Below are 25,121 nucleotides of genomic sequence, written 5' to 3'. Positions count from 1 at the left end.
TAGAAATCATAGTTGTTCTTGAGGTGTTCTTGAACCTTTTAGCTCAAGAATTGAAATTGGTGTTTTGTAGAGTTTTATAACTAGATTCTTGTTGGCTTTTTCTACTGGGAAGATGTTAGAACTGTTGTGGTGATTGAATTATGGTTTTGTGGTGAAATTGGGATATTTTAGGTTGGATTTAGCTATTGGAAAATGAGGAAAATCTGGATTTGCAGGGGCAAGTCGTGGCTTTGTTCTTGAGGGGTCGCAACTCAGCCGAACTTAAGGCCCTAAGAGGCCTCTGTTTGGGAGGTGCGTTGTGACCCTCTTGGGCAGATCGTGGCCCACATCCCTTTGGCAGAGGGAGGGGGCCTTGGATTAGAGGGGCGCGCTGTGACCCTCAAGGGCAGGTCGCAACCTGCCTGCCATTTTTGGCCTTGGGGAGTTTTTAATAACGGGAACCTTTTTCTTAGGGCTTGGGATTGATTCTACTACCCGGTTTAGTGGAATCCCAGGCCTCAGAGGCTAGGACTCAGTTGGAAAGCCTTTATTTGCTCGTTATTGATGGAATCCTATGTTATTGCTAGGGGCTTGGAACCAGGATCGTGCTCGAGGGTCGTCCTTAATTTACGCTACACTTGGACCTGAGGTAAGAAAAATGCACCAAATACGTGTTATATGTGATCAGGGCTTGGCCTGACTGTTATCAATAATTATGATTAGGGCTTGGGCCCCCTGAGAACGTTTATTTTTAAGCTATTGTTTCACCATGTTGATTGATCCTACTTTAATATTCTATACCTGCTTAAGTGTTTCATGTTTTTTGCATGAATTTCGTGGTTAGGGCCATAGGCCCCGTTAAATAGGCATGAGTAGAATTATGAGTTCAGTTACTCGGTGGTGTTATGTGATTAACATACATGCATGCGCATTTTGTTGGGATATGCCTACTCATATCAATTTCTGCATTGAAGTTTGAATACCTAGATCAGGGCTTGACTTATAAGTCAAGGACAACAGAAGCGCGTTGGTCGAAAGGCTTAGGCCTTAATCAGCAACGTACTATTACGTTAGTTGACTCTATGGTCGTTGGAAAACAAAACGTGTTTGGCTAGCTCTATGGCTAGTTACCCAGAGCTAAGGGCGAGGGCCCCAAGTGACTCTATGGTCACATTGCTAGGGCATAGGCCCGGGGTTGGCTCTATGGTCAACTGTTCAAGGCAGTGACCCCAAATTGGTCCAATGACCATTTGTTTGTAACAAAATGACTGTATGTGTAGGTTATTATTATTGGACATGGTAGATAAGTATCTGAAAATCTGTATTTTTCAATTTACGCACATCTACAGTTTTCTTGTTGAGCCTTGGCTCACGGGTGCTTTTTGGTGCAAGTAAGGGGAAGGGAAAACTTGACTAGCCATGAGTTGCAGAGCTTCGGTGGCGGTGTGTACATATGCGGCTGCTCGACCACCACGGCCGAGGATATTTTAGAAGAACTTGGGTTGTAGCCCTAGTTTTTCCGCTTAGGTCGGCTGGATGTAATTTTTTTATGTATATGCACCTTTTTAAAAGTTGAGTTGTAATATTTTGGGATCCCATGAATGTATGAAACTTTTAAAATAAAAGTCAATGGTTCCTTTGACCAAAATTTTTAACCCTAACCCTTGACATTAACCATAGTTACATGTTTTAAGCCAAATGACTTTATTAGCAAGTCTCACACAATTTTAAGTACACAATGTAATGATCTTGGATTAGGAGGACATTACAATTTGGTATCAAAGCTGCCAAGGTTTAAGGGTTCCTGAAGACTGGCCGGGCATGTACACTCGCCACTAAAGACAAGGTCGACTCAGGGTTCGGTATTTATTATTGTGTTATGTGTTTAAATGCTTAAACATGATATGAATGTCTTATCTGCGTGCCTTGTTTAGGAAGCATGAGATAATCTGATGGGGCCTGACCCTTGACTACTACATGAATGATAAAGAACGTGCTTATTAGCATCGTTACCGCTTGTGAATGCAAGGGAACCACTTATTAGTGTTATTATTTGTTTATAGGCCAGGAAATGCTTATTATCACTATTAATAATGGAGGGATTAAAAGAACATGCTTATTAACAATGTTATACTTGCGTAAAAGCTTGGATATGTTTATGTGCATTGTTATTTGCTGATGGATATCAAGAAGTGCTTATTAGCACCATGAATGAAAATATTGAGTGGTTGCATGCTTATTAGCATTGCACTTGTTTGTTAATCTATTTGATCTTGGAACGTTAGGCGACAAGAGGTATAGTTATTACTTACCTAACGGTCAATTTGATCACTGTAGGGTGGATTAAGTAATAGTATGAATCCTCGAAGGTCAGAGAGGTTGGCTGGCCAAGAGTTACAGGCTAGTGAAGAGAATGATCAGGGCTAGGCCCCACTGCCAGCCCCAGAAAATTGGCAGTAGGTGCTTAGAGAGGCAGGAAGAAGAAATCTGCATCTTGAGACGATAACAGGTTCCAGTAGGGAACCCACAATTTGCGGTACCGGCAGTGATACAGCCAGAGGTACCAGTAGTAGTGCAGCCCCAGGCAGGGGGAGATAGGTGGGAACCCCTATATGAGAGGTTCAGAAAGCAAAACTCTCCACTCTTTGAGGGCGGCTCATATCCATTGAAGGCTGAGCAGTGGATGGCCATGATAACCACCATCCTGGATATTATGAGGGTAGGTGGTAATGAGAGAGTGGCCTGTGCCACTTATATATCTCGGGAGGATGCCTGAATATGGTGGGAGGTGGTATCCCAGACCAAAGCAGTAACCACCATGGAATGGGAAGAGTTCAGAACTTTGTTCAATGAGAAATACTACAACGACGCAGTTAAAGCTGCGAAGGCTGAGGAATTCAGCAAGTTACTTCAAGGGATTTGGTGCCCACTGATGAGACCAGAAGAGAGAGGTTTCTTCAAGGGCTACAACCTATGATAGCCCAGGATGTTCGTATTACCACTGTGCCAGGGTTGAATACCTATGCATAGGTTGTGGAGAAGGCGCATACAGCTGAGAGCGCAAAGAACAAGATTTGGCGTGACAATGCAGCCAGAAGGGATTTTAGGAGGTCGGGACCTCCCTAGTGATCAGAAAAAGAAGACTCCGGATACAGTTTAAGCCTCAGGGCTAGATAGGAGGCCATGGGGCATACAGATGGGCTGCAGAGTGGCGTTGAGATCTGGAGAGCATTCCCAGAGTGTGCTTGGTGCAGGAGGTGCCATATTGTGGAATATCAGGCGAAGGTCTACTTTGTTTGCGATAGTGTGGGGTATTTGAAGAAAGACTGCCCGAGAGCCAGAAAGGAAGAGCCAAAGAAGGTGGACAGCCTGACGCCAGCTCGAGTGTTCACCTTGACCCAGGTAGAGGCCGAGGCTAGTCCTTCGGTAGTTACAGGTCAACTTTCTACTGCTGGAACCTTCTATACTTTTTTTATTGATTTGGGTGCCACACACTCTTTTGTTACTATTAGAATTATAGATGGATTGTGTGGACCATGTGACTTTTATCCTGTGGGGTTTTGTACTATGTTGCCTACTGGGGAGTTAGTGGTTTCCAGGAGATGGGTTAGATCACTACTAGTTACAGTGGATGGCAGGAAATTATCAGTTGATTTGGTCGAATTGGTGATGACTTATTTTGATATAATTCTAGGTATGGATTGGCTAGAGAAGTATGGGGCAACGATAGATTGCAAGAAGAAGATGGTTGTTGACGCCATTTTTCGTCAACTTAAAGAAGAAGAGCAATTAAACAAAAGTATACCAGAGGAAATAAAAAATGTAGACTGAATCTTTTACGTGGTTCAGCAATTAAAGTCTGCCTAGTCCACGAGTCTATGTTATTAGCTCTTTGGAATTCTCTGGTAGCTTTCTGGAAGCAATTGTACAGAGTTTTTCCCAAATCTCAATCTTTCGGTCCATACAAAAATGAAGTATCCCACTCTATTTATAGAGGGGTTTTCTGAATTGCTTCCCACATATTTTAGGAAGTTATTCTACAAATCAAACAAAATAATGCCATTAAATGCATTAGTTACTATGTACACAGTAATATCCCATGATATTTGGGATTTAATAACAGATTACATACAATCCCTTAAACATAGGGATTTTTCAACAATAAACACGTTCACACATGGCTAATGAGCTTGGATGATAGATTCACACTCCTTCGAGACCGTTTGCCTATTGCGAGCTCATCACCTTGGTTCGCCTATGTTTCCAACAAGTAATGTTTGACGAGGCCATCTTCCTCGAGCTTACAATACTCGAGCTTTAATTGTCTTGTCAGAGGGCAGGAAATAAATCAAGAAATTTATACAAGTGTTGAATCATTGCTGTTGTGAGTTGCGAGCCTAACTTATAAGCTCAGAGCACCTTTGAGGCTACATAATGCTCGAGCTTACAAATCCGGGGTTGTCACTTACAACTTTAGCGAAACTGTCTCTAACTTGTGGATCACATGATGACTGTGTTAGTCTTGGGCTTACACCTTACGAGCCTGAGCTTTGAGATCAAACTTTTCCCATTCTCGAAATCTGGGTGTAACATTTTGCCCCATCAAAAGTATCAGTTCGAATCCCATGAGAAGAAAAATTTTCAACTGCCCCTTTCAAAAACTGAGCCACTTATTACATTCGAGTGTGGACACACGTCAATCACGGGTTGCTCAATCAGAGTACTCGAGTACTTTTTCACCATACCCACGTCTATTCGCCTGCCAAATTTTTGCCGCCATCGCCACGTTTGCACCCGACTGTTCGATCAGATACCAAATCCAGCCATCGGTCCAGATTAATTCGACCCTTGATATTCCTTGTGGTCTATAAATATGCCCATTTCATCTTCCTCATTTTACTTTTACCTGTTCACGTTTTGAGTTTCAGAGAAAAAAAACCAGAAACTAAAAAATTTGTTTCACCTTTGCATGTTTTCCAAACCGAAGAGGCAAAACACCCTTAGCTTTTTTGACTCTTTGAGAGCTTCCTTGACACCACTCCTTCAGTCGTCAATCTCATTGTACTCTCAGACGTTTGTGTGTAAGTTCCCGTTCTTCACCCTTGCTCTGTTATTTACGTGTTTTTCTGCTGTATGAATGTGTTTACTAGTGTCTACTTCTAGCTTTTGCCAAGTTGTTCATCTGATATTACACAAACTTTTGATTCAATTTTTTTGAAATCATAGACTTAAAACCCATATTTAGTGCATAAAATGCAAAGATAGGGTTTTTCATATTACGGGTAGTGTGTCGTGTAAGCCAAGAAATGGGGTTCTGAATTGGGGTTTTAATTGCACAAATCCCAAAATTATCACCTTTTTGGGTAACCATCAACTTTTCCCCTGAAAATTCTAGATTCTTAAAATGAACACACACTTTCCTACTTTCACGCCAAATACACACTCGAAGCCCAAACTTTACAATAGTTCTGGGTTCTTCCTCAAATTCGGCTTGTCTTTTCGAGACCTCGGTCTCGATCGAGCTTACTCCGTGATCTCGAGCCTTCGAGCTCGAATCACCTAAAATCATACTCTGATTTTTTGTATGCCTGGCCTTCACCCTTTTCTTTCTTGCTAGATGTCGCAGAATTCTGAGAAACGGTGGGGGTCACTGCTCACAATCCTTTACTCTCCAACAACTCCAAGTCCTGAATCTCCCTTCACCCGAAACCAGCGATTGATACACGAGCATCGCGTGAAGTGCGAACAACAGGATATTCAAGCCCATTTCCGACGTTAGATCGACGAGATCGTGGAAAGAAAAAGGAGGAAACTTTGGGTCGCAATTTACCTAGATCCAGAACCCAAGCTCCGACCTATCCCCCTCGATCCCAAGCTTAAAGTCACCGTTGCTTTTGACCCTAGTGTACTTTCCTTTTCTCTAATGGAGGATCCTTCAAATCGCCCATCTACCTCGCAAGCTACCATTCCTACCTCCAGGGAGGAATTCTTCGAAGCCAAGCATTATTGGAGCTCGGTGACTTCGATGGGACAAATTCTGACATCCTTGCTCGCCACGGATTAAGACTATCCGGCTCGCTGATGTGCCAAGCTGCTACTCCAAATGAGCGAAGTTTCTACGCCCCAAGTGATTGTCAACCCGACGATAAGATTAAGCTCGCGGCCAGGAGTTGCGAACATATGAAGGCAGGGGCTCTATTGCCCCTGAAATCCTTTTTTAAGGATTTTCTGGATTTTGTTGGGCTCACGTCCTTCCAACTCCAGACCAATTCATACAGGGTCTTGTCTGCCCTGAGGTCGCTATACCACGAGTTAATGTTGGAAGGACCTTCACCAAGAGAGATCCTCTATCTCTTTTGCTTGAAAAGCAATCCTTCTCGAGCTCGGGGAGGAGACGACTTTTAGTATCTGTCGAGCTACTCGAAGGAGAAGAAGATCTTCGAGGATATGCCGAACCATCCTCCATACATCATGCTAGCCTTCTCCCTCCAAATTTTATTCGCTCCAATGAATTCGTAAGTTCACATACTTATTATTTTTTATTTTGATTAGTGATTAGGCTCGAACTAATGACACGTATTAGTTTCTTCAGCCAATTATCACCATTCCACGCCCTCGAACTCGATGGTGGAGCACAAGAAGGCTCTACTCCAATTGCCTTACGGTAGGCGCTCTCTGTCTTATCTTCTCCATGAAGATAAACTTCAAGCCTGGGACCTTTTGGAGCAGGATCAGCCGACGGACAACGTCACTTACCGCAAGTATACTGAGTGGGAGCACGTACCTCTTCTGACTGAGAAGCTTCCTCCAAGATAGAGGTCAACGAGCTCATGGGTCCATTCCCTAGTGGCTTGTCATCATGAACACCCATGCTCGAGAAATGAAGCAAACGACGAGGCTTCGAGCTCGAGCGGTGGAGGTAATGTCATTTTCAGCTCAGCTATGTGGTCCCCCTCCCTACTAAAGCATAAGCCCAACACCCTGATCCTATTCCCAGATTCCAGGGATAATTTCCATGTATCGTCTAGGGTAGATGAGAGGGTTCATAGGTTCGATAGTTGGTTAGGAAAGTTCCAGACTATGTATAGTTTAAATGAAGTCTGGGATGGGGTCGCCGTTCAATACGGTACCAATGAATATAGGGACCTTTCGAGGCTGCCACCCTTGTATAGGGAAGGGACTCCTCTAGCCTCGTCTGAAGATAGGGGGATTACATGGTCGCAGAGCACATGCTCGGGGGAGAGTTCCAGTTACGTTTCTTCTTACTTGAACCTTTGTTTCTTTTTAGTAGTTTAAACTGGTTAACTAATATGTGACTTGTATATGCAGGCGATATGGAGTCTGATCTCGACAACGTACTCAACCTTCATTTGGTAGCAAAGCAAAGCAAATGCCCGAGGGCATCATAGAGGGTGGTACAGCCTTCTAAGGTCCCGAAAAGAACTGAGATGACCCCTCCTCCTCCGGACTCTCAGGGCCCGAGCCAAGCTACTTCCATAGACCTCAACATCGGGGTATCTGACGAGATCACCCTTCCCCTGCCTCCTGTCATCTGAGCCTCTCAAAAGACCACATCAGCTCCAAATAAGCTGGTTCCCACTCGAGAGCGTTTATTGTCGATTTCGACTCATTCCAGTGAGTACATGATCGACAATGCCGCGGGGACACACGGAGCCACCCTTGGCTCGGACATTCTGTGTCAAGTGGGCCAAAGGTTCAACAATCTCAGTGCTCCTCAATGGCAGTTCCTAACCACCTGCCGAGACACCAACACCCTTTCTGATAAGGATAGCGAGCTCATCTGCTCGGTAATTTTCTATTTCTACTCTATCATGTTGTCTGTTCAAGTTTATTTGGTATGTTTTCTAACCCAATTTGTTTGTGTATAGGCCATTGCTACATTTTCTCAACTAAACTAAAAGTTGAACAATGAAGTCCATTCGAGCATGTCTTATGCTTAGGAGTTGAAGAATCTCCAGCTCAAGCTCCCAGACGAGCTTAAGGCTACAAAGTCAAAGCTTGAGGCTAAAGACTCTGAGATTAAGGACAGGGAATCGAGAATCAAGGGGCTTGAAGAGCTAAATGCCAAGCTCGAGGAGGAGAAGAAGGCCACATTTGACATAATCGAGGGTGAGAAAGTTTGCCCCCTTGAGGAATTCAAGCAAAAGAAGGATCACGTAGTTGATATGGCCATGTATCGAATCTAGGCCACCAATGCTGATCTCGATACGAGCTTTCTTGATACTCTCGAATTGGAATTCCTTGCAAGGTGGAAAGCTCGACTCGATGAGAAGGACGTCGAGGAGGAGGCTAAAAAGGCAATGGAGAAGCCGGATACTGCTGGGGGGATGCACATGCTTCATAGAAGCAAGGCCATGGGCTGCGTCCCGTTAATACTTTTTTTTATGCCCTTGGGGCAATGACAATCTACAGCTCGTTCAGGGGCTATTTTATATTTATTTAGACAGCCATTTATGTATATGATTTTCTTTGCTCGAAGACCTTTATTAAGCTTTTACTTTAACATTTTTGCTTTACATTTCTAAGTCGATATATTTTAAGCATTTAATATTAAAGGTTTGCTTTTATGCTTGTTTGTTCGTACAAACATATCTATCAGATTTAAGCTCGAGTTTCAATGCATTAATGCACAGTTTACTCGATGTATCCATGTCCGATCTTGTTATTTTTCAAGGTCAGACCTTACTTTTACCATGAACTCGAAAGTACTTATATGGTGTGTAAGATAGGTAATTTAGTTATATCCTGCTTTTTTAGTCACTTTTCCTCTTCCTCGAGTATCTCCCCAAGGTTGTGAGGTCGAAACTATCATTTTGCAAAATATTCCAGCTTCAATCTCGACTTAAATCAAAGTAGGTTTATTTATATTCCAACTTTCTGTCGATTAGTTTTAGCTGGTTTGTTCCAAACTTATTTAGCTCGTGTCTGGTTTGTAATCCATACACTTGTAACTTTGGTAATCTGGTTATGTCCAAATCATATTAGCTCGCGTATCTGGTCATATCTAGACACTTATAATTTTGATAATCTGGTTATGTCCAGATCAACTTAGTTCGTGTATCTGGTTATGTCCAGACACTTATAATTTTGATAATCTGGTTGTGTCTAGATCAACTTAGCTCACGTATCTGGTTATATCCAGACAACTTTAGCTCGTGTATACACTTATAACTTCTATGTCGGGTTAATGATTCAGACATTTTTGTTAGTTTACGTGTATACAATATTCTCATGTCGGGTTAACCATCCATACATTTTTATTCTATGTTATTTATTTTTTAAAGCTTATGGTATTATTGTATACCACTGATGCACCCTTAATATCCTATGAGTGTGACCATAGGTTATTGATTTAAGAGAGTTTGAAAAAAAATACAACATTTAGTAAATAAAATAACTTTTAAGCAAAGTTGAATGCTTCATTAAAAAGTCTGAAAAATAAATAAGCTTGATTACAACAAAAGCATCTTTCCTACAATACTGATAGTAAGGTCATAGATGTTTGCCATTCCAAGCTCGTGGTACTAATTCTCCATTTAATCTGGCCAATTTATACACCCTAGGTCGAATAATAGACTCGATCTGGTAAGGTCCTTCCTAGTTAGGTCTGAGTACTCCAACAGACGTGTCCCTTGTAGCCAGGAATACACATCTTAATACCAAGTCTCAAAATCTGAATTTTCTATTTCAAACCTTTTTATTGAAGTATCGAGTAGCTCGTTGCTGATATGCGACATTTTTCAGTTGAGCTTCATCTCGTCTCTCTTCAATAAGGTCCAGACTTTCTTCGAGCTGGGATTGGTTCGAGGCCTGATCATAAGCATGACTCCGAATTGTGAGTATTTCAACTGCAATTGGCAACATGGCTTTGCATCCATATGCCAGGGAGAAGGGAGTATGTCCTGTGGAAGTGCGAGTTGTGGTTTGATAAGCCCACAAAACTTGGGGTAACTCCTCGGGCCATCTTCCTTTAGCCTCCTCCAACCTTTTTTTCATGGAGCCTTTAAGGGTTTTGTTGACCGCTTCGACTTGACCATTTGTTTGGGGATGGGCAATAGAGGAGAAGCTTTTTATTATTCCATTTTTTTTTCACAGAAATGGGTAAATAAATAACTGTCGAACTGGGTACCATTGTTCGACACTATCTTTCTGGGCATTCCGTATCGGCAGATAATGTTTTTTACCACAAAGTCTAAAACTTTTTTCGAGGTAATTGTCGCCAGGGGTTCGGCCTATGTACATTTTGTAAAATAATCGACCGCGACCACATCATATTTCACTCCACCTTTGCCTATTGGTAATGAGACTATGAGATCGATTCCCCATGCTGCAAATGGCCATGGGGAGGTCAGCATGTTGAGCTCAGTTGGTGGAGCTCGTGGAATCGAGGCAAATCACTGGCATTTACCACATCTTTTGACATACTCGAACGCACCCGCTTTGACTGTGGGCCAGAAATATCCTTGTCTTATAACTATTTTGGACAAACTATGCCCCCCAGTGTGATATCCACAAAATCCTTCATGAATTTCTTCCAGAATTTTCTTTGCCTCAGGTGGAGTTACACATCGGAGTAGTGGAATAGAATATCCTCTTCGGTACAACCTTCCCTCCACAATAGTGTATCTCAGGATCTGATACATCAATTTCTGAGCCTCCTTTGTTCTGCTAGGAGAATGCTGGTCATCCAGGTCAGTTGGGAGTCAATCATCCACATGTCTTCCCCATTAGGCTCACTGATACTGGGGGTCGATAGAGGTTCTATTGGGACCACGTTTAGTGTCCCACATATTTCAGGAAGTTATTCTACAAATCAAACAAAATAATGCCATTAAATGCATTAGTTACTATGTACGCAGTAATATCCCATGATATTTGGGATTTAATAACAAATTACATACAATCCCTTAAACATAGGGATTTTTCAACAATAAACACGTTCACACATGGCTAATGAGCTTGGATGATAGATTCACATGCCTTCGAGACCGTTTGCCTATTGCGAGCTCATCACCTTGGTTCGTCTATGTTCCCAAGAAGTGATCTTTGACGAGACCATCTTCCTCAAGCTTACAATACTCGAGCTTGAATTGTCTTGTCTGAGGGCAGGAAATAAATCAAGAAATTTATACAAGTGTTGAATCATTGCTACTGTGAGTTGCGAGCCTAACTTATAAGCTCGAAGCACCTTCGAGGCTACATAATGCTCGAGCTCACCAATCCGGGGTTGTCACTTACAGCTTTAGCGAAACTGTATCTAACTTGTGGATCACATGATAACTGTTTTAGTCTCGAGCTTACACCTTACAAGCCTGAGCTTTGAGATCAAACTTCCCATTCTCGAAATCTGGGTGTAACAATGGTAACCTTTGAGCCCGAGGGTGAGGACCCATTTGTATTCGTTGGCACTGTGCATGGACCCCATATACCTATTATATCTGTACTTAGAGCTAGAGACCTATTTTAGGGGGGGGGGGGGGGGGGGCGGTGGATACCACTCAAGTCGTGCCAGTGGGACTAGAACAGACCTGATTAGTCTGTGAGTTTCTGGACGTGCTTCCAGAGGATCTGCCAGGGAGATTGAGGTTGTAATTGAATTGGTTTCGGGGACAGAGCTAGTATCTAGGGCACCTTATAGGATGGCTCCAGCTGAGCTGAAGGAACTAAAGATTCAACTATAGGAGTTAGTAGACTTGGGTTTCATCAGGCCCTATTTTTCGCCATGGGGCGCACCAGTTCTCTTTGTGAAGAAAATGGACGGTTCTCTGAGGATGTGTATCGATTACAGGGAACTGAACAAGTTGACAATCAAGAATAGATATCCACTGCCAAGGATTGATGATTTGTTTGATCAGTTGTAGGGTAGAAAGGTATTCTCTAAGATAGATCTTCGATTTGGTTATCACCAGCTGAGGATCAAGGAAGAGGATATACCGAAGACAAATTTTCTCACCAGGTACAGACATTATGAGTTTTTGATGATGTTGTTTGGATTGACGAATGCCCCAATAACATTTATGGATTTAATGAACAGGGTGTTCAAAGATTACATGGACCAATTTGTGATCATCTTTATTGACGATATATTGATATACTCTTGGACAGAGATTGAACATGAGTAGCACCTCAGATGGGTACTACAGATGTTGAGAGAACACAGGCTGTATGTGAAGTTCAAGAAATGCGAGTTTTGGTTGCCACGGGTGACTTCTTAGGTCACATAGTCAGTAGGGATGGAATTAAGGTGGATCCAGTGAAGATTGAGGCGGTAAGAGATTGGCGAAAACCGAAGAATGCTTTTTGGTATTGGTAGGGTATTACAGATGCTTTGTGGAGGGATTTTCCAAGATTGCATCATCACTAACAGAGTTAACATACAAGAATAAAAAATTTGTATTGTCAGACAAGTGCGAAGACAGCTTTCAGAAACTCAAGAAGAGTTTGATCACTGCTCCAGTTTTGAGCCTTCCTACAGACAAGCATAAGTTTGTAGTCTATTGTGATGCCTCGAGGCAGGGTCTGGGTTGTGTACTTATGTAGATAGGGAAGGTGATTGCCTATGCATCACGTTAGTTGAAGGAATGTGAGCAGATATACCCCCACACATGACTTAGAACTTGCAACAGTAGTTTTTGCACTGAATATGTGGCGGCACTACTTGTATGGTGAGAAGTGTGAGATATACACTGGCCATAAGAGCTTAAAATACTTTTTCACCCAGAAGGATCTAAACATGAGGCAAAGACAGTGGTTCAAACTGGTAAAGGATTATGATTGTGAGATCCTCTACCACCCTGGAAAGGCCAACGTGGTAGCAACTGCCTTAAGCCAGAAGGGTCCGGGACAGTTATATAGTGCCAGACAGATATCGAGGAAATTGGCTGATGATATGACTAGGGTAGGAATTGAGTTAGTGGTGGGTCAGCTAGCCAACATCACTCTACAGTCTACTCTTTTGGAGAGGATTAAAGAGAAGCAGTTAGATGACCCACAGTTGGGACAGATTAGAGGGGAGGTCCTAGCTAGAATAGCTAAGGACTATACAGTGTCAAGCATGGGCTTGTTGAGATGCAAGGATTGGATCTGCGTTCCGATGGACACCGGGATCAGATGGGAGATTCTAGATGAATCTCATACTACCCCTTATTCTCTACATTCGGACACCACGAAGATGTACCAAGATCTGAGAGTTCTATATTGGTGGCCTGAATTAAAGAAGGATGTAACTGAGTATGTGGCAAAGTGCTTGATCTATCAGCAGATCAAGGCTGAGCATTAGAGGGCAGCAGGGTTGTTGCAACCTCTGGATATCCCAGAGTTGAAGTGGGAGGACATCACGGTGGATTTCGTGGCAGGGTTGCCCAGGACAGTGGGCCAGCATGATTCTATTTGGGTCATCGTGTATCGATATATGAAATCAGCTCATTTTCTACCAGTGAAGATGAATTACACGGCTGACCAGTATGCAGAACTCTATGTGAGAGAGATAGTTTGCCTTCATGGGACTCCGAGGTCTATTGTGTCTGATAGGGACCCTATCTTTACTTCCAAGTTTTGGGGAAGTTTGTAGAGGGCAATGGGTACACAGCTGAAGTTTAGTACAACTTATCATCCTCAGACCGATGGTCAATCTTAGAGGACTATCCAGATATTGGAGGACATGCTGAGAACATGTGTGTTGGAGTTTGAAGGGTCCTGGAGTAAATATTTTCCCTTGATAGAATTTTCCTATAACCACAACTACCAGTCTACCATTGGGGTGACACCTTATGAGTGTTGTGTGGTAGGAAATTCAGGTCGCCCATTCACTGGGATGAGATGGGTGAGAGGAAATATTTGGGTCCTGATGTAGTTCAAAGGACAACTGAGGCTATTGAGAAGATTGGAGCTCGGATGCTTGCATCTTAGAGTAGATAGAAGAGCTATTCAGAACCAAGGTGGAGGAACGTAGAGTTCCCGGTGGGAGACTATGTCTTCCTTAGGGTTTCACCTCTGAGAGGGTGAGGAGCTTCAGGAAGAATAGCAAGTTGAACCCTAGGTTTGTGAGACCGTTTGAGATCCTAGAGAGGATTGGGCAGGTGGCCTATAGGTTGGACTTACTCCCTGCACTGTCTAGTGTGCATAATGTATTCCATATTTCCATGTTGAGGAAGTATGTGTCAGATGGAACTCATGTACTGAGTTATGAGGAACTGGAACAGGAGGCAGACTTGTCCTATGAAGAACAGCCAGTTCAGAATTTAGACAAGAAGGACAAGGTCCTGAGGAACAAGACTATACCTTTAGTTAAAGTATTATGGAGGAACAGGAAGGTCGAGGAAGCGACCTGGGAGTTAGAGGCGGATATGCAGACTCAGTATCCGAAGCTGTTCAGGTAAAATTTTGAGGATAAAATTTCTTTAAGGAGGGGATAGTTGTAACGTCCCAAAATTACCTAATAAGGCTTAGGGCCTTGATTAGGGGGTGGGGATGGCAATATATGGAGTTGTATGTTTATTTGAATCTAGAGATATTATATATCTAATGAATATTTGATATTATTTAACGAATTGAATATTTGAAGTTCTTGAATTTTTCCTATGGTGATTTTAATGAGCCCTTGGTGGAGATGGAGTTTAATTAATTGGAACGACATGTGTTTAGATGTTTGGGTCCTTCACAATTATTAAGGGTGAGGCGAGGCATTTCTTTAAATATTTTACATTTATCACAGAGTTGAATTTAAAATTTAGACATTACTTTAATTTTTTGTTTTACTTATTGTTGAAAGACCCACAATTGCGGTATAGGTACTGAACGTGAACTCTAAGTTTTTAACAGTGAAAAAGTGTTGATAGAGTACTTTTTATAGTGTTTTGGAGAGTTGTTTTAGGGAATTTTCGAGCTTATTTAGTTATGTTTGTGTAATATGATGCTTTTCTTGCCTGTGTTTGATAATATTTTAGGATTTATGGAAAAAATGATAAATGACCATGTTTGGCGTCAAAAATATGTGATTTGGTAAAAAAAAAAAAAAAAGGCATTTGAGTTGCAACATTGAGCATTAGAGCTACGACGCTGCGATTAGACAGAGACCCCAAATCCTGAGAAGTCGAGGGCCGCAAGCATAGTAGAGTCGAGGTGCTTGTTTAGTCAAAGATGAGTGAGTTTTGCAGTCGAGGACATGGGCTGCGGTGCACAATTATGGGGTCGCGGCACCTGAGGTGGTCAATGTGTACATTAGGGAATTTTAAGCAACATTAAGCAACATTATGATGATTTTTTGAAAAGAAAACCCTAAGAAGAGACTCAAGGAACACTTTGTGGAGGCAAAAGCATGGAGATCAACTAGTTCTATCATTCTTTTTCTTTTTCCTCTTTTACTTTCTCTGTAATGATGTTTATATTTAGTTTGGTGGAATTGATTATGTTTAGCATGAACTAATTTTCTTATATTAGATTGTTAATGGATTCTCTTGAAACCTTATGATTATCTAATGCAATTTTTATGAATTTACTAGCAATATTGTGAATTGTTTGACTTGTGTTTAATGCTTGTGAATGCTTGATCACCATTCACATGATTTATATGATTTTATCTTGAGATCTGAGAAATGAAGGATAAATATGCTATATTCAAATAATCATAGATTTATATTGGACGAAAGTACCCGTATGATTTGTGCAGCATAGGAATTACATGTTTAATGCCTGCAATATGTTAGTTTGCCATTGAGATGTAGGATATTGCTTATTGTAGAGAATTATAAGTCCTAGTAAGAATATAATTTACAATTTAATCCGCTATCACAATAGAGATAAGAATTCTTAAATTCACATTAGAGAGGCATAGGTGGATAGTTGATGAAATGAATAAGCATAATTCTTATTCTATTGAATTTAAATTTTAATATTGATTCTCTATTGTTCTATTTTATTATTTTATTACTTTAGTCTTATAAATTTTTAATTCATTCTTTGTTGAATCAATTAGGATTAAAGATGGATTTTTGCTATTTAATAAAAGTCTCCGTGGGAATGATACTTGATTTATCATTGTATTACTTGAAACGATTACATGCACTTGTGTAGTTCAAAATTCTTACAACAAGTTTTTGGTGTCGTTGCATAGGTATTGAACGTGATATTTGAGTTTTTAACACTGAAAAAGTACCGTAAAGAATTGCAAACAACGTGGTTCTTGACAACTCGAATGACTATAAGTAAATGTATATTGTCTGGGAAGATATATATTTTTTATTAATCCTTTTGTTACAAGTAATGGAAAAAAATTTAATTTGTATTTCAAATTTATGGCTAGTAAGAGACCGACCCTGGCCGAGGGACCAATTTTTTGCGGTGATTATTATGGGTGATTTTACTGTTGTAAAAGATGTACTTGTATGTATATTAATTTATTAAATTTCTTTTTGTTGTTTCTTTAAATATTGGTTGAGATAAGTTGTTGTATATGTTAAGTGGATAATATTTTTGTTGGGGTTTTATGCCCTAATTAAACCCAATTTCTTTGTAATCTCATTTTGTTATCAATAAAAGAATAGAAATCAAATTTTGACTTGGTCCATCACTTTGCTCACATGTTTTATTTTCATGATTGTTTGTTTAATATAAACTTCTATTAAATCCTAGGGATATAGCTAATCATATTTATAGTGACGTAATCATAGTGGAATATAAATATGATTATATGTTCAAAATAAGTTAGTCCACTGATTAGTCAGTGCACAGGATTTACACAGACTCGCTAATCTACGATATGATCTACTTACACAGTGTAGTGTTATGTTCTTTCTAGAACATTAGCAAAGTAGATAAGATTGGATGTATTTGTTACATCGGATTGGACCGATATTGACAGTAGATAGGATAAGTAAACATACCATTATTATCTATTCTAGTCATTTCATATAGTTGACCATAGCTCAATTCAATCTCAATTCCAAGTGGTTAGTATTCTAATTGATTGTATTATTTGAGTTCTTTGACTTGTTCGTTACCAGCTTACCCTATGGACTAGCCCGTACTTACATCTTGGAAACTCAGTATTATAATTGAGTGGGAGTGTTAATCATTGATATGAACATCTATAACTTCTGATAAAGAAGTAAAACGATGGTTTCCTTTTAGTTTGGTTCAAGGTGCTAAATGATAGAGATCTAATTTCAGTAATTAATATTAGTTTACTGAAATATCATTTACAAGGAACTAAGTGTTTTAAGGATAAAATACAATGAGGGGTAAAGCGATATTTTAGTCCCATCTCATTGTAGACAGTCTATAGAGGATTGAGTGACAATTATGGTTGTAACAATGGATAATTGATAACGTATCTATATTTGTTATAAATCGTTCTATGAATTCAAGAGTGCAATTCTAAGTCTTTAGTGGAGTCAAGAGGAATTAATAAGTTAGTAAATTTATTTGTTAAATTTATGATAACTTATTGGAGCTTGATTTCACAGGTCCATGGTCCCCACTGTACCTTGGATAAAATCATCTAGATAGTCTCAATTAATTGATTTCATTATAAAAGTTGACTAGGTCAATTTTGGATAGTTTCGCAGAATTATGTAATTTAGAAAAGAAAAGAGAAATTATGGCAAATTTATTGATTAAGATAAATTGGTGTCTAAATTAATATATATAAGTTTAAATCAAGGTTCAAATTATAAATTATTAATTTGATAAATGATTTAAATAATTATTTAATTAATTAATCAATAGAAAATAATAAAGCCCTTGATTTTAAGTCCAATGGGCTTATAATTAAATGAAAATTTTCACGGGCCTAAAGCCCATGATAATTTCGACCTAGGGCTGATTATTGGATATTATTTTATTGATATTTAATTAAATAAATGACATAATTGAGTCTATAAAAGGAATGCTTAGTGAGAGTTGAAAACAGATGACAAACACAAGAAGTTTTTGAGAAGATCAGAAGATCTAGTAGGTTTTAGATTCTCTCTACAGCATAAGTCCTTTTCTAAGCCTCAATATTCTTTTCTCTTCTTCTCTTTGTATCTATCTCATGTGTTGATAACTTCCTACTCTAGTATAGGGGATTCTAAAGATACTTTGGAAGGCTGTGAAGAAAATTGAAGAACGGTTTAGTTTCTTTGTGATACTCTACGACAGAAATGATACAAGGGTTAGAGAAAATGAAGGAAGGACTTAATCATTCCACTGCGTATAATGTAAGTGTTTTTACCATTATCTCTATATGAATTCAATTTTAGAAACATGTTCTAGGTTATCTTATATTAATGTGTTTATTGTATGATGTACATAAAAATAAACATGATCCTGTATAAGTTTTCCCAACAAATTTTACCATGACAGATTTTTTTTCTTCTGTTTTCGATGAGTTAGGATGTCATTTGTTCTTGTCGATATTTAAGATTGATAGTTTTATAGTTCAAATATGAGTCTATTTTCTTGTGTGCAATAAGGCACTTGGGGAGGACCTTGTTAATGAGGTGTTAAGTATTTTTTCACAGTTAATTATTTTAAAGTTGTGACAAAAGTTTTATTGGAGGGGTTGATTAGTGATTTTGTTTGCTTTGCAATAGGCTGGTGTTTTGGATATAGAACTTTGCAATGATATTCCCAAAATTTACGGTGTGCAATGGTATTTCAAGAAATTTAAAAATTGATAATGACTGAGTTACCATACCGAACGGGCTTGACTGTGGTATATTTGTCATTAACTTAATGGAACGTCGCATATTTGATTATCTTTCGAAGGGCAAGGTTTGGCAAGCATAATTTTTTTTATCTATATGTATATATATTTTTTACAGTAGAAATTGAGATTCTTCTTAGTTTTCATTGTATTTGTTGGAGTTTGTGTTAATTTTTGTGTTTATCTTAAGTGATAATTGTTTTTTGTAATTAATATCTTTTCTAGTTTGATAGCCAGAACGAGCGGGTTCGATTTGCCTCAAATATATTTAACTTGAACAAGAATACAATAAGAGATAAAGTGAAATCTAAGGCCTTAGGGAGCACACTGTAAATGATTTTGTGATCGATTTGTTATAGTGTTGGATGAACATAGCATTGTAAAGTTATATTTTGTATTGTGGTGGATGAAGGGTAGCGTAGTGGATGCATTTAATATTTTTTTTTTGTACCAATTACACTATAACTCCTTGTAACCAGATTTTGGTTAAATACACTTATGCCTCATGTCACCACAACAAATTTGACTAAATATTACAGTAAAATATTACACAATTTTAAAAGCATTATTATTGATTAGCCAAAAAACTAAATAAAATTAATACTGGCGCCAAATGATTTGTTTTTTGTTAAAACATCCCGCCTTTACTTTTTCCCCACTATTAACTCACATTTTCATTCTCTAAAATCATAAAACAAAAGAAAATTCTCTCCTGAAATGGGTTCTCTCTACCCTAACCTTCATGCCTCACACCTCTCCCCTTCACTCGGTCTCTCTCTCTCTCTATCACTTCTCTCTCTCTCTCTCTTTCTCTCGCATGGCCGAAGGATGAATGGAAGGCTACAGAGGCTGCTATGTCTCAGCGATGGGCTTCAGGCAGGGACTGTTTGCCTTCCCCTCGTGTTCTCTCTCAGTCTCTGCAATGGAATGATATCTCTCTCTCTACTTGCAATTACAGAGACGATGTGTGGGATTTGAGAACGCGACGGGGCTTAAAAAAAAGTCCACTGCTAAACTTCAGGACTCCAGGTTCTCTTTCTCTTTCCAAACTGAGTTTTATTTTGGTATTTTCTCATTTTTTTTTATTTGAGTGGAGTGAGATTTTAAACCTGAACTAGGGTTTTATGTTTAGATGTTTGTAAAGTCTGATGAGGCCGAAACGGTTTGCATTTTATGGGGGTTTGGGTTGATCTAGTTTTTGTGAAATTATGATTTTAGGGGTTTTATTTGGAGTAAGAAAGAAAGGAAATGTAGTGTTTTTTTTTTTAAATGTACTTTTGCTGGAAATTGAAATTCATTGGTTTTGATTTGATCTTGGAATTGGCTCTTTTTTGCATAATCTTACTGAACTTTGATACTCAATTAAGCCCAATAGGTGTATGAATTAATGTTTAGTTTTTGGGGATAGAGGAAATAGAGAGAGATTTAGCTATATCCCTTACCCCATGAGGCATGAGCCTTGAAATTTGGATTATTTTAGATTGTGTAGTTTTATAAGAAATGGAGATTGAACTAGTTAGAGTCTATGTTAAATAAGAACTGGGAGTTGGCAATGCTCATGTGTTGGAATCATTTTATGTTGATGAACAGAAGATTATCTTCTCTCATTGGTTGTTTTTGTGTAGAACGGTGAGGAAGATTGTGAATTTGGATGATCACATTGCATTGGCATGTCCTGGGCTCAAAGCTAATGCTCGTGTCTTGATAAACAAGGTGAGAATTGAATGTCAAAGCCACCAACTTACGGTTGAGGATCTAGTAACTGTTGAGTATATTACTTGCTACATTGCTGGTCTTCAACAGAAGTATACACAAAGTGGGTGTGTTAGATCGTTTGGGCTTTCAACTTTGATTATTGGCTTTGACCCATACACAGGTGCACCGACACTATATCAGACAGATCCTTCTGGGACATTTTCAACCTGGAAAGCAAATGGCACTGGAAGAAACTCTAACTCATTACGTGAGTTTCCTGAGAAAAACTACAAGGAGACAACTAGGCAACAAACTGTCAAGCTCGCCCTTAGTGCTTTGCTTGAGGTAAGTAATAGCAAACGATGCATATTTAATCTAGTTTCATAAAATAAAGGAATCATTAGAAATGATGATTATGTAACTCACCTTTAAGTTTTCAAAATTACAAGAACTTCATCTTAAAACTAAATCCACCTCTAAGTTAAAATACGTTCAACAATTATAGTAAGCTAATCTCAACAGTACGGTTGTCTTCACCTTTCTGTGTCCTCACTGTAAGGTTGTCCCAACCAAAGCTTCCCTTATCCATTATGTGGAATTGAATTGGCAATTATGTGAATGATTTTACAATCTATCTTTTAATATTGAAAAAGCTTCAAATCATGAGAAAGAAGGGACATTATATCATTTACATTTATTCATTTTTAGGACATTATATAATTTAAACGTGAAATTCAAAGCATGACAAAAATTACACTAACAACAAGATCGCTTGGATTTAGTTTTGGTCAAATGGAGGATGGTGTAAGTAGTGTTTTTGCAGTTATTTGCTGTTTTGGGGGAGCTTTGACCTTTGATATGTATGCAATGTTTTTTTGTAATTATTTATGTGTGATGTTTAATCACTAGCTTTTGTCATAGTTTTGATTCTGGTCTTTACTTTACATTTAGATTTGTTAAAGCTCTTCTTCCATGGTGGGTTGTATATGTTTGTGGGAAATTTTATTGGTTTATCTTCATAGGTGTTAGCTTTTTGGTGTTCTACCTCTGTAATTGACTTGGTTAATCATTATAGATCATCTTTGTGTAAGATTTGTATCTACTCTTTAGGCATTTCTAACCTCATTTGAACAATTTTTCGTTAAAGCAATTGATGAAGTTTTCATTTTCATCAACAAAAATAATAATTAATTAAGAAATATGATAACATTTGTTCCTGTTTCGATTAAATTATGCAATTCACCTTGAAGTTTAAAAAATTACAAAAACTTCTTAAATTTATTCTTTAGTACTAGGTTTGGTAGAGAAGAAAAGAGAAAAGAAATAAAGTAAAAAAGTGGAAAGAAAAGAAAAAATAATTATTTTGGATCCAGTAATTTTTTTTCCCCAATACCAAACATAAGCTACAGGGAAGAAAAAGGGAGAGGAGTTTTACAAAACCAATGAGTGTGAAATTACTAATTAATTTTAGCACAAAAATCACACATTTTTTTGAATTTCTAGTTGGAAAATGCCTCTTGTGTGAAAATATTACAAAAATACCAATTTTTAGTTTAACTTTCGTATTGCACCCTTACTTGATTCTTAGTATAACTCTTTCTAACTGTTCTAAGTAAAAATTCTCTCTCCAGGTTATTAATTTTTAATTTTATTTTTCACTTGAGAAGTATAATTTGGTAAGTTTATAATAAAAAAGTAGAAACTTAAATTAAATTAGTTATATAAATAAATATGACTAATTTAATTTTAAATTGGGTATTTACCAAGTTTTTATATTAGTAATTGAAGCCTTTAATGGGTATTTATAAGAGATTAAGAGAACACCCTTATGTTTTATTGGATATCCAATCACTTCCATGTCTTCTTGAGTGTTTGACTCTTCCGTGTAAAGCATTTTTCCTTACTTGGGTATGGTTTTTCTGTGGTGAAGTCAGAACAAAAAACATCCATCTATTGCTCTGATGTTTCAAATTGCTGAAGATGCTCTGTATCATAATGTAAGTTACTTACTAGCTACTGTGGAGTAATTTTATAATAATGTAGTTGTTGATCTACCTCATATTTAATTATTCTCTCTTTTATCTTCCTCTCTTTTAATGATTCCAATCTGATTATATTTGTTTTATATATGAATTTTTTTTTTCCTTTGCTTTGGGTCTTGTTCAGTATGACTCTATTTATTAAACATGATTTCTGATGTTATTCTAATTTAGTTCAAGAATATTTCTTTTATTGCCCTGAATATTGACATTGCACACCATTTATTTGCAAAAATGTTTTAATGATAAAATTAGTGTAACCTTATAGTTTGCTTCTGTGCACGTGGTTGTTTGTTCAAACTAGAATTGGGTTAATTTGAGGTGTTAAAAATGTCATACATATATAATTCTTAGTAAGGAAGATCTTATTTACATTTTTTTTGTGTCTTTTTTTTAATCAATGGTTCGATATTGTGTTGTGAGTTATGGCTTCAAATTTTGTGAGGTGAGTTAAGATCTGTTCAATTTAACTCTTTTATATGCATGGACAAAGGTTAAAATTTTCTTTTCTGGTTTTGGCCTTCTTTGTTTCTGTATTTTGTTTAAGTACACCAAATTATTGAATATTTAAGAGTTTAGTTCTGCAGGGTTTCGTTTATATTGCAGCAGTTTATAATAAGTTATGTTGTTTATTTAATTAATAATAGAAATTTAATGAAAGACTTAGCCTTTATGTTGCCTATATTTATTGAGTGAACGACAGTTTTTTTATTTGTCTAAGGCTATTTTTTAACATGTGAAGAGTTCTTTGAAATCATTTTTATTGCAGTCATGTTGCACCATGTTTAATGGTATACTTAAACTTAATTGAGTTGGCACATGTAAAATGAATCCCTTTAGAATCTAAATAGATAAACATTATTATATATAATGTAAATGTTATAAAACTAATACTAATAAAAAATGAGATTTATTTTGTATAAAAATGTTTAAAAAAATGAGATTTCTTTTTACTGGTATATTTTGGTGTCATAGTGGCTGAAAGTATTGTGATTGGATTAATGAAAAAATATGTCAGTGGTTGAATTAGTATTTTGACTTGATACTGGATTGAACATTGGTATTTTTATTATCTTCTTATGGCAGAATTAGTGCCTTGATTATCTTGTTTAGATTAGTCTTTTTGTGTCCAGGCTGACTCTATTTTCTCATTCTTATTTTCTTAGACATTTAGATTTCAAATGTTTACGAGTTTGTACATGAGAATGACCTCAAAATCGTATAAGTATAGGAATTGAAATGCTATGATTTTTTCACCAAATTAGAGTGTTGGAATGATTTTCTTCCTGAATTGGTCTTACTGCAAGATTATTAGGCTCAATTACTTCCTGCTATCTTTTTGTTCATTTTCTGTATTGCATCTAGGAATCTGTTTGATATTTGTGTAATAACCTCTTGCTTTCTTTCTCACTCTGTTTTTGTGAGTTATTGTGTGACAGTTTGTACTTTCGGGCACCAAAAGGATATCTGATTCAGTTTTATTATCATTATGTTTTATCATCTGGTTTGTGTTTTATCATGATACCATTTCGTTTTAAGAGTCTCACGATAATTATCATGCAATCAAGGGAAACCATCCATGACAATTGTTGATTCATTTTTTTTGGTAGTTCTATTTGTTCTATTTTACAGTTCACTATCAGGTATGAATTTGAGTATTAATCATTTAATTTCTTATGTAGTTGAGCAAGTGGATGTCACAATTGTTGATTCATTTTTTTGGTAGTTCTATTTGTTCTATTTTATAGTTCACTATCAGGTATGAATTTGAGTATTAATCATTTAATTTCTTATGTAGTTGAGCAAGTGGATGTCACAATGGAAACAAGAGCATAATGACTCAACTTTTTTTTATGTACTCTTTTAGTTTACTATTAACTTTAAGTTGAAGCATTAATTATTCAAATTTTGTTGTAGCTAAGAAAATGAACTCGCAACAAAGACAAGTGCACAAAGGATGATGAATTGAAGAATGGAGCAAGTTTCATGCATGGTTTAATTTTGTGTATCTTGTAATGTTTCTGTTTTTCATTTTTGAAGTAAAAATATTCAAGATTATAAAACTTTATTATGTTATGCTTTCAAACTTAAGTTAGAACTGTAAAGAACGCCCTAGCTTAATACTTGCAAAACATTCGCATAACATAGTTTATAAAAGAATACCATTCATTATCAAAGTCTCAAGGGAACTTGTTTAAAACCATGCAAGTTGGCGCCACAAGTTTTAAAATAAAACATAGATTTTTATGCAAAGTTCAAAGAAACCAAAAATTAAATAACTGAGTCCCACTGATAATTTAGGAAAGTCTCTTAAAAACAAAACATAATTTAAATGGCGTTCTACGTTGATCGTTTTTCTGTCCATAGGATTACCCCACGCCATACACCCCATGATGAAAGAACTCCTCACGTCACCACGCGTGCCATAAAGAAATCCTATTTGCTACCTGGAAGGAAAGTAAGGGGGTGAGCTAAAAGCCCAGTAAGGAAGTACAAACAAATAAGCAAGTAAGAATACAACAAATACAAACACTAACGTTCATCTAAAACATCAAAGTATGTCTTAACATAATCGTAACATATCATCATATCATAACATAATCGTAACATATCATCATATCATAACATAATCGTGACATATCATCATATCACAAACATACAGCATACATGATGAGCATGGATCTCTAGTTGTCCATGTCACC

The 25,121-nt window shown here is 37.7% G+C and overlaps 1 protein-coding gene across 1 annotated transcript; it reads left to right on the top strand.

Annotated features, from left to right (window-relative positions):
* Window positions 1–6,603: 6,603 nt before the first annotated feature.
* Window positions 6,604–20,767, top strand: LOC133811038 (proteasome subunit alpha type-7-like). The gene is made up of 4 exons (XM_062246110.1): window positions 6,604–6,759; window positions 7,941–8,156; window positions 19,644–19,714; window positions 20,311–20,767. Exons 1-4 carry the CDS (start codon window positions 6,604–6,606, stop codon window positions 20,765–20,767), a joined length of 900 nt encoding a protein of 299 aa, XP_062102094.1.
* Window positions 20,768–25,121: the final 4,354 nt, after the last annotated feature.

The sequence above is a fragment of the Humulus lupulus genome, unplaced genomic scaffold (genome assembly GCF_963169125.1).
Source record: "Humulus lupulus unplaced genomic scaffold, drHumLupu1.1 SCAFFOLD_108, whole genome shotgun sequence".
Lineage (NCBI taxonomy): Eukaryota > Viridiplantae > Streptophyta > Magnoliopsida > Rosales > Cannabaceae > Humulus > Humulus lupulus.
This window is presented reverse-complemented; position numbering and strand designations above follow the sequence as displayed.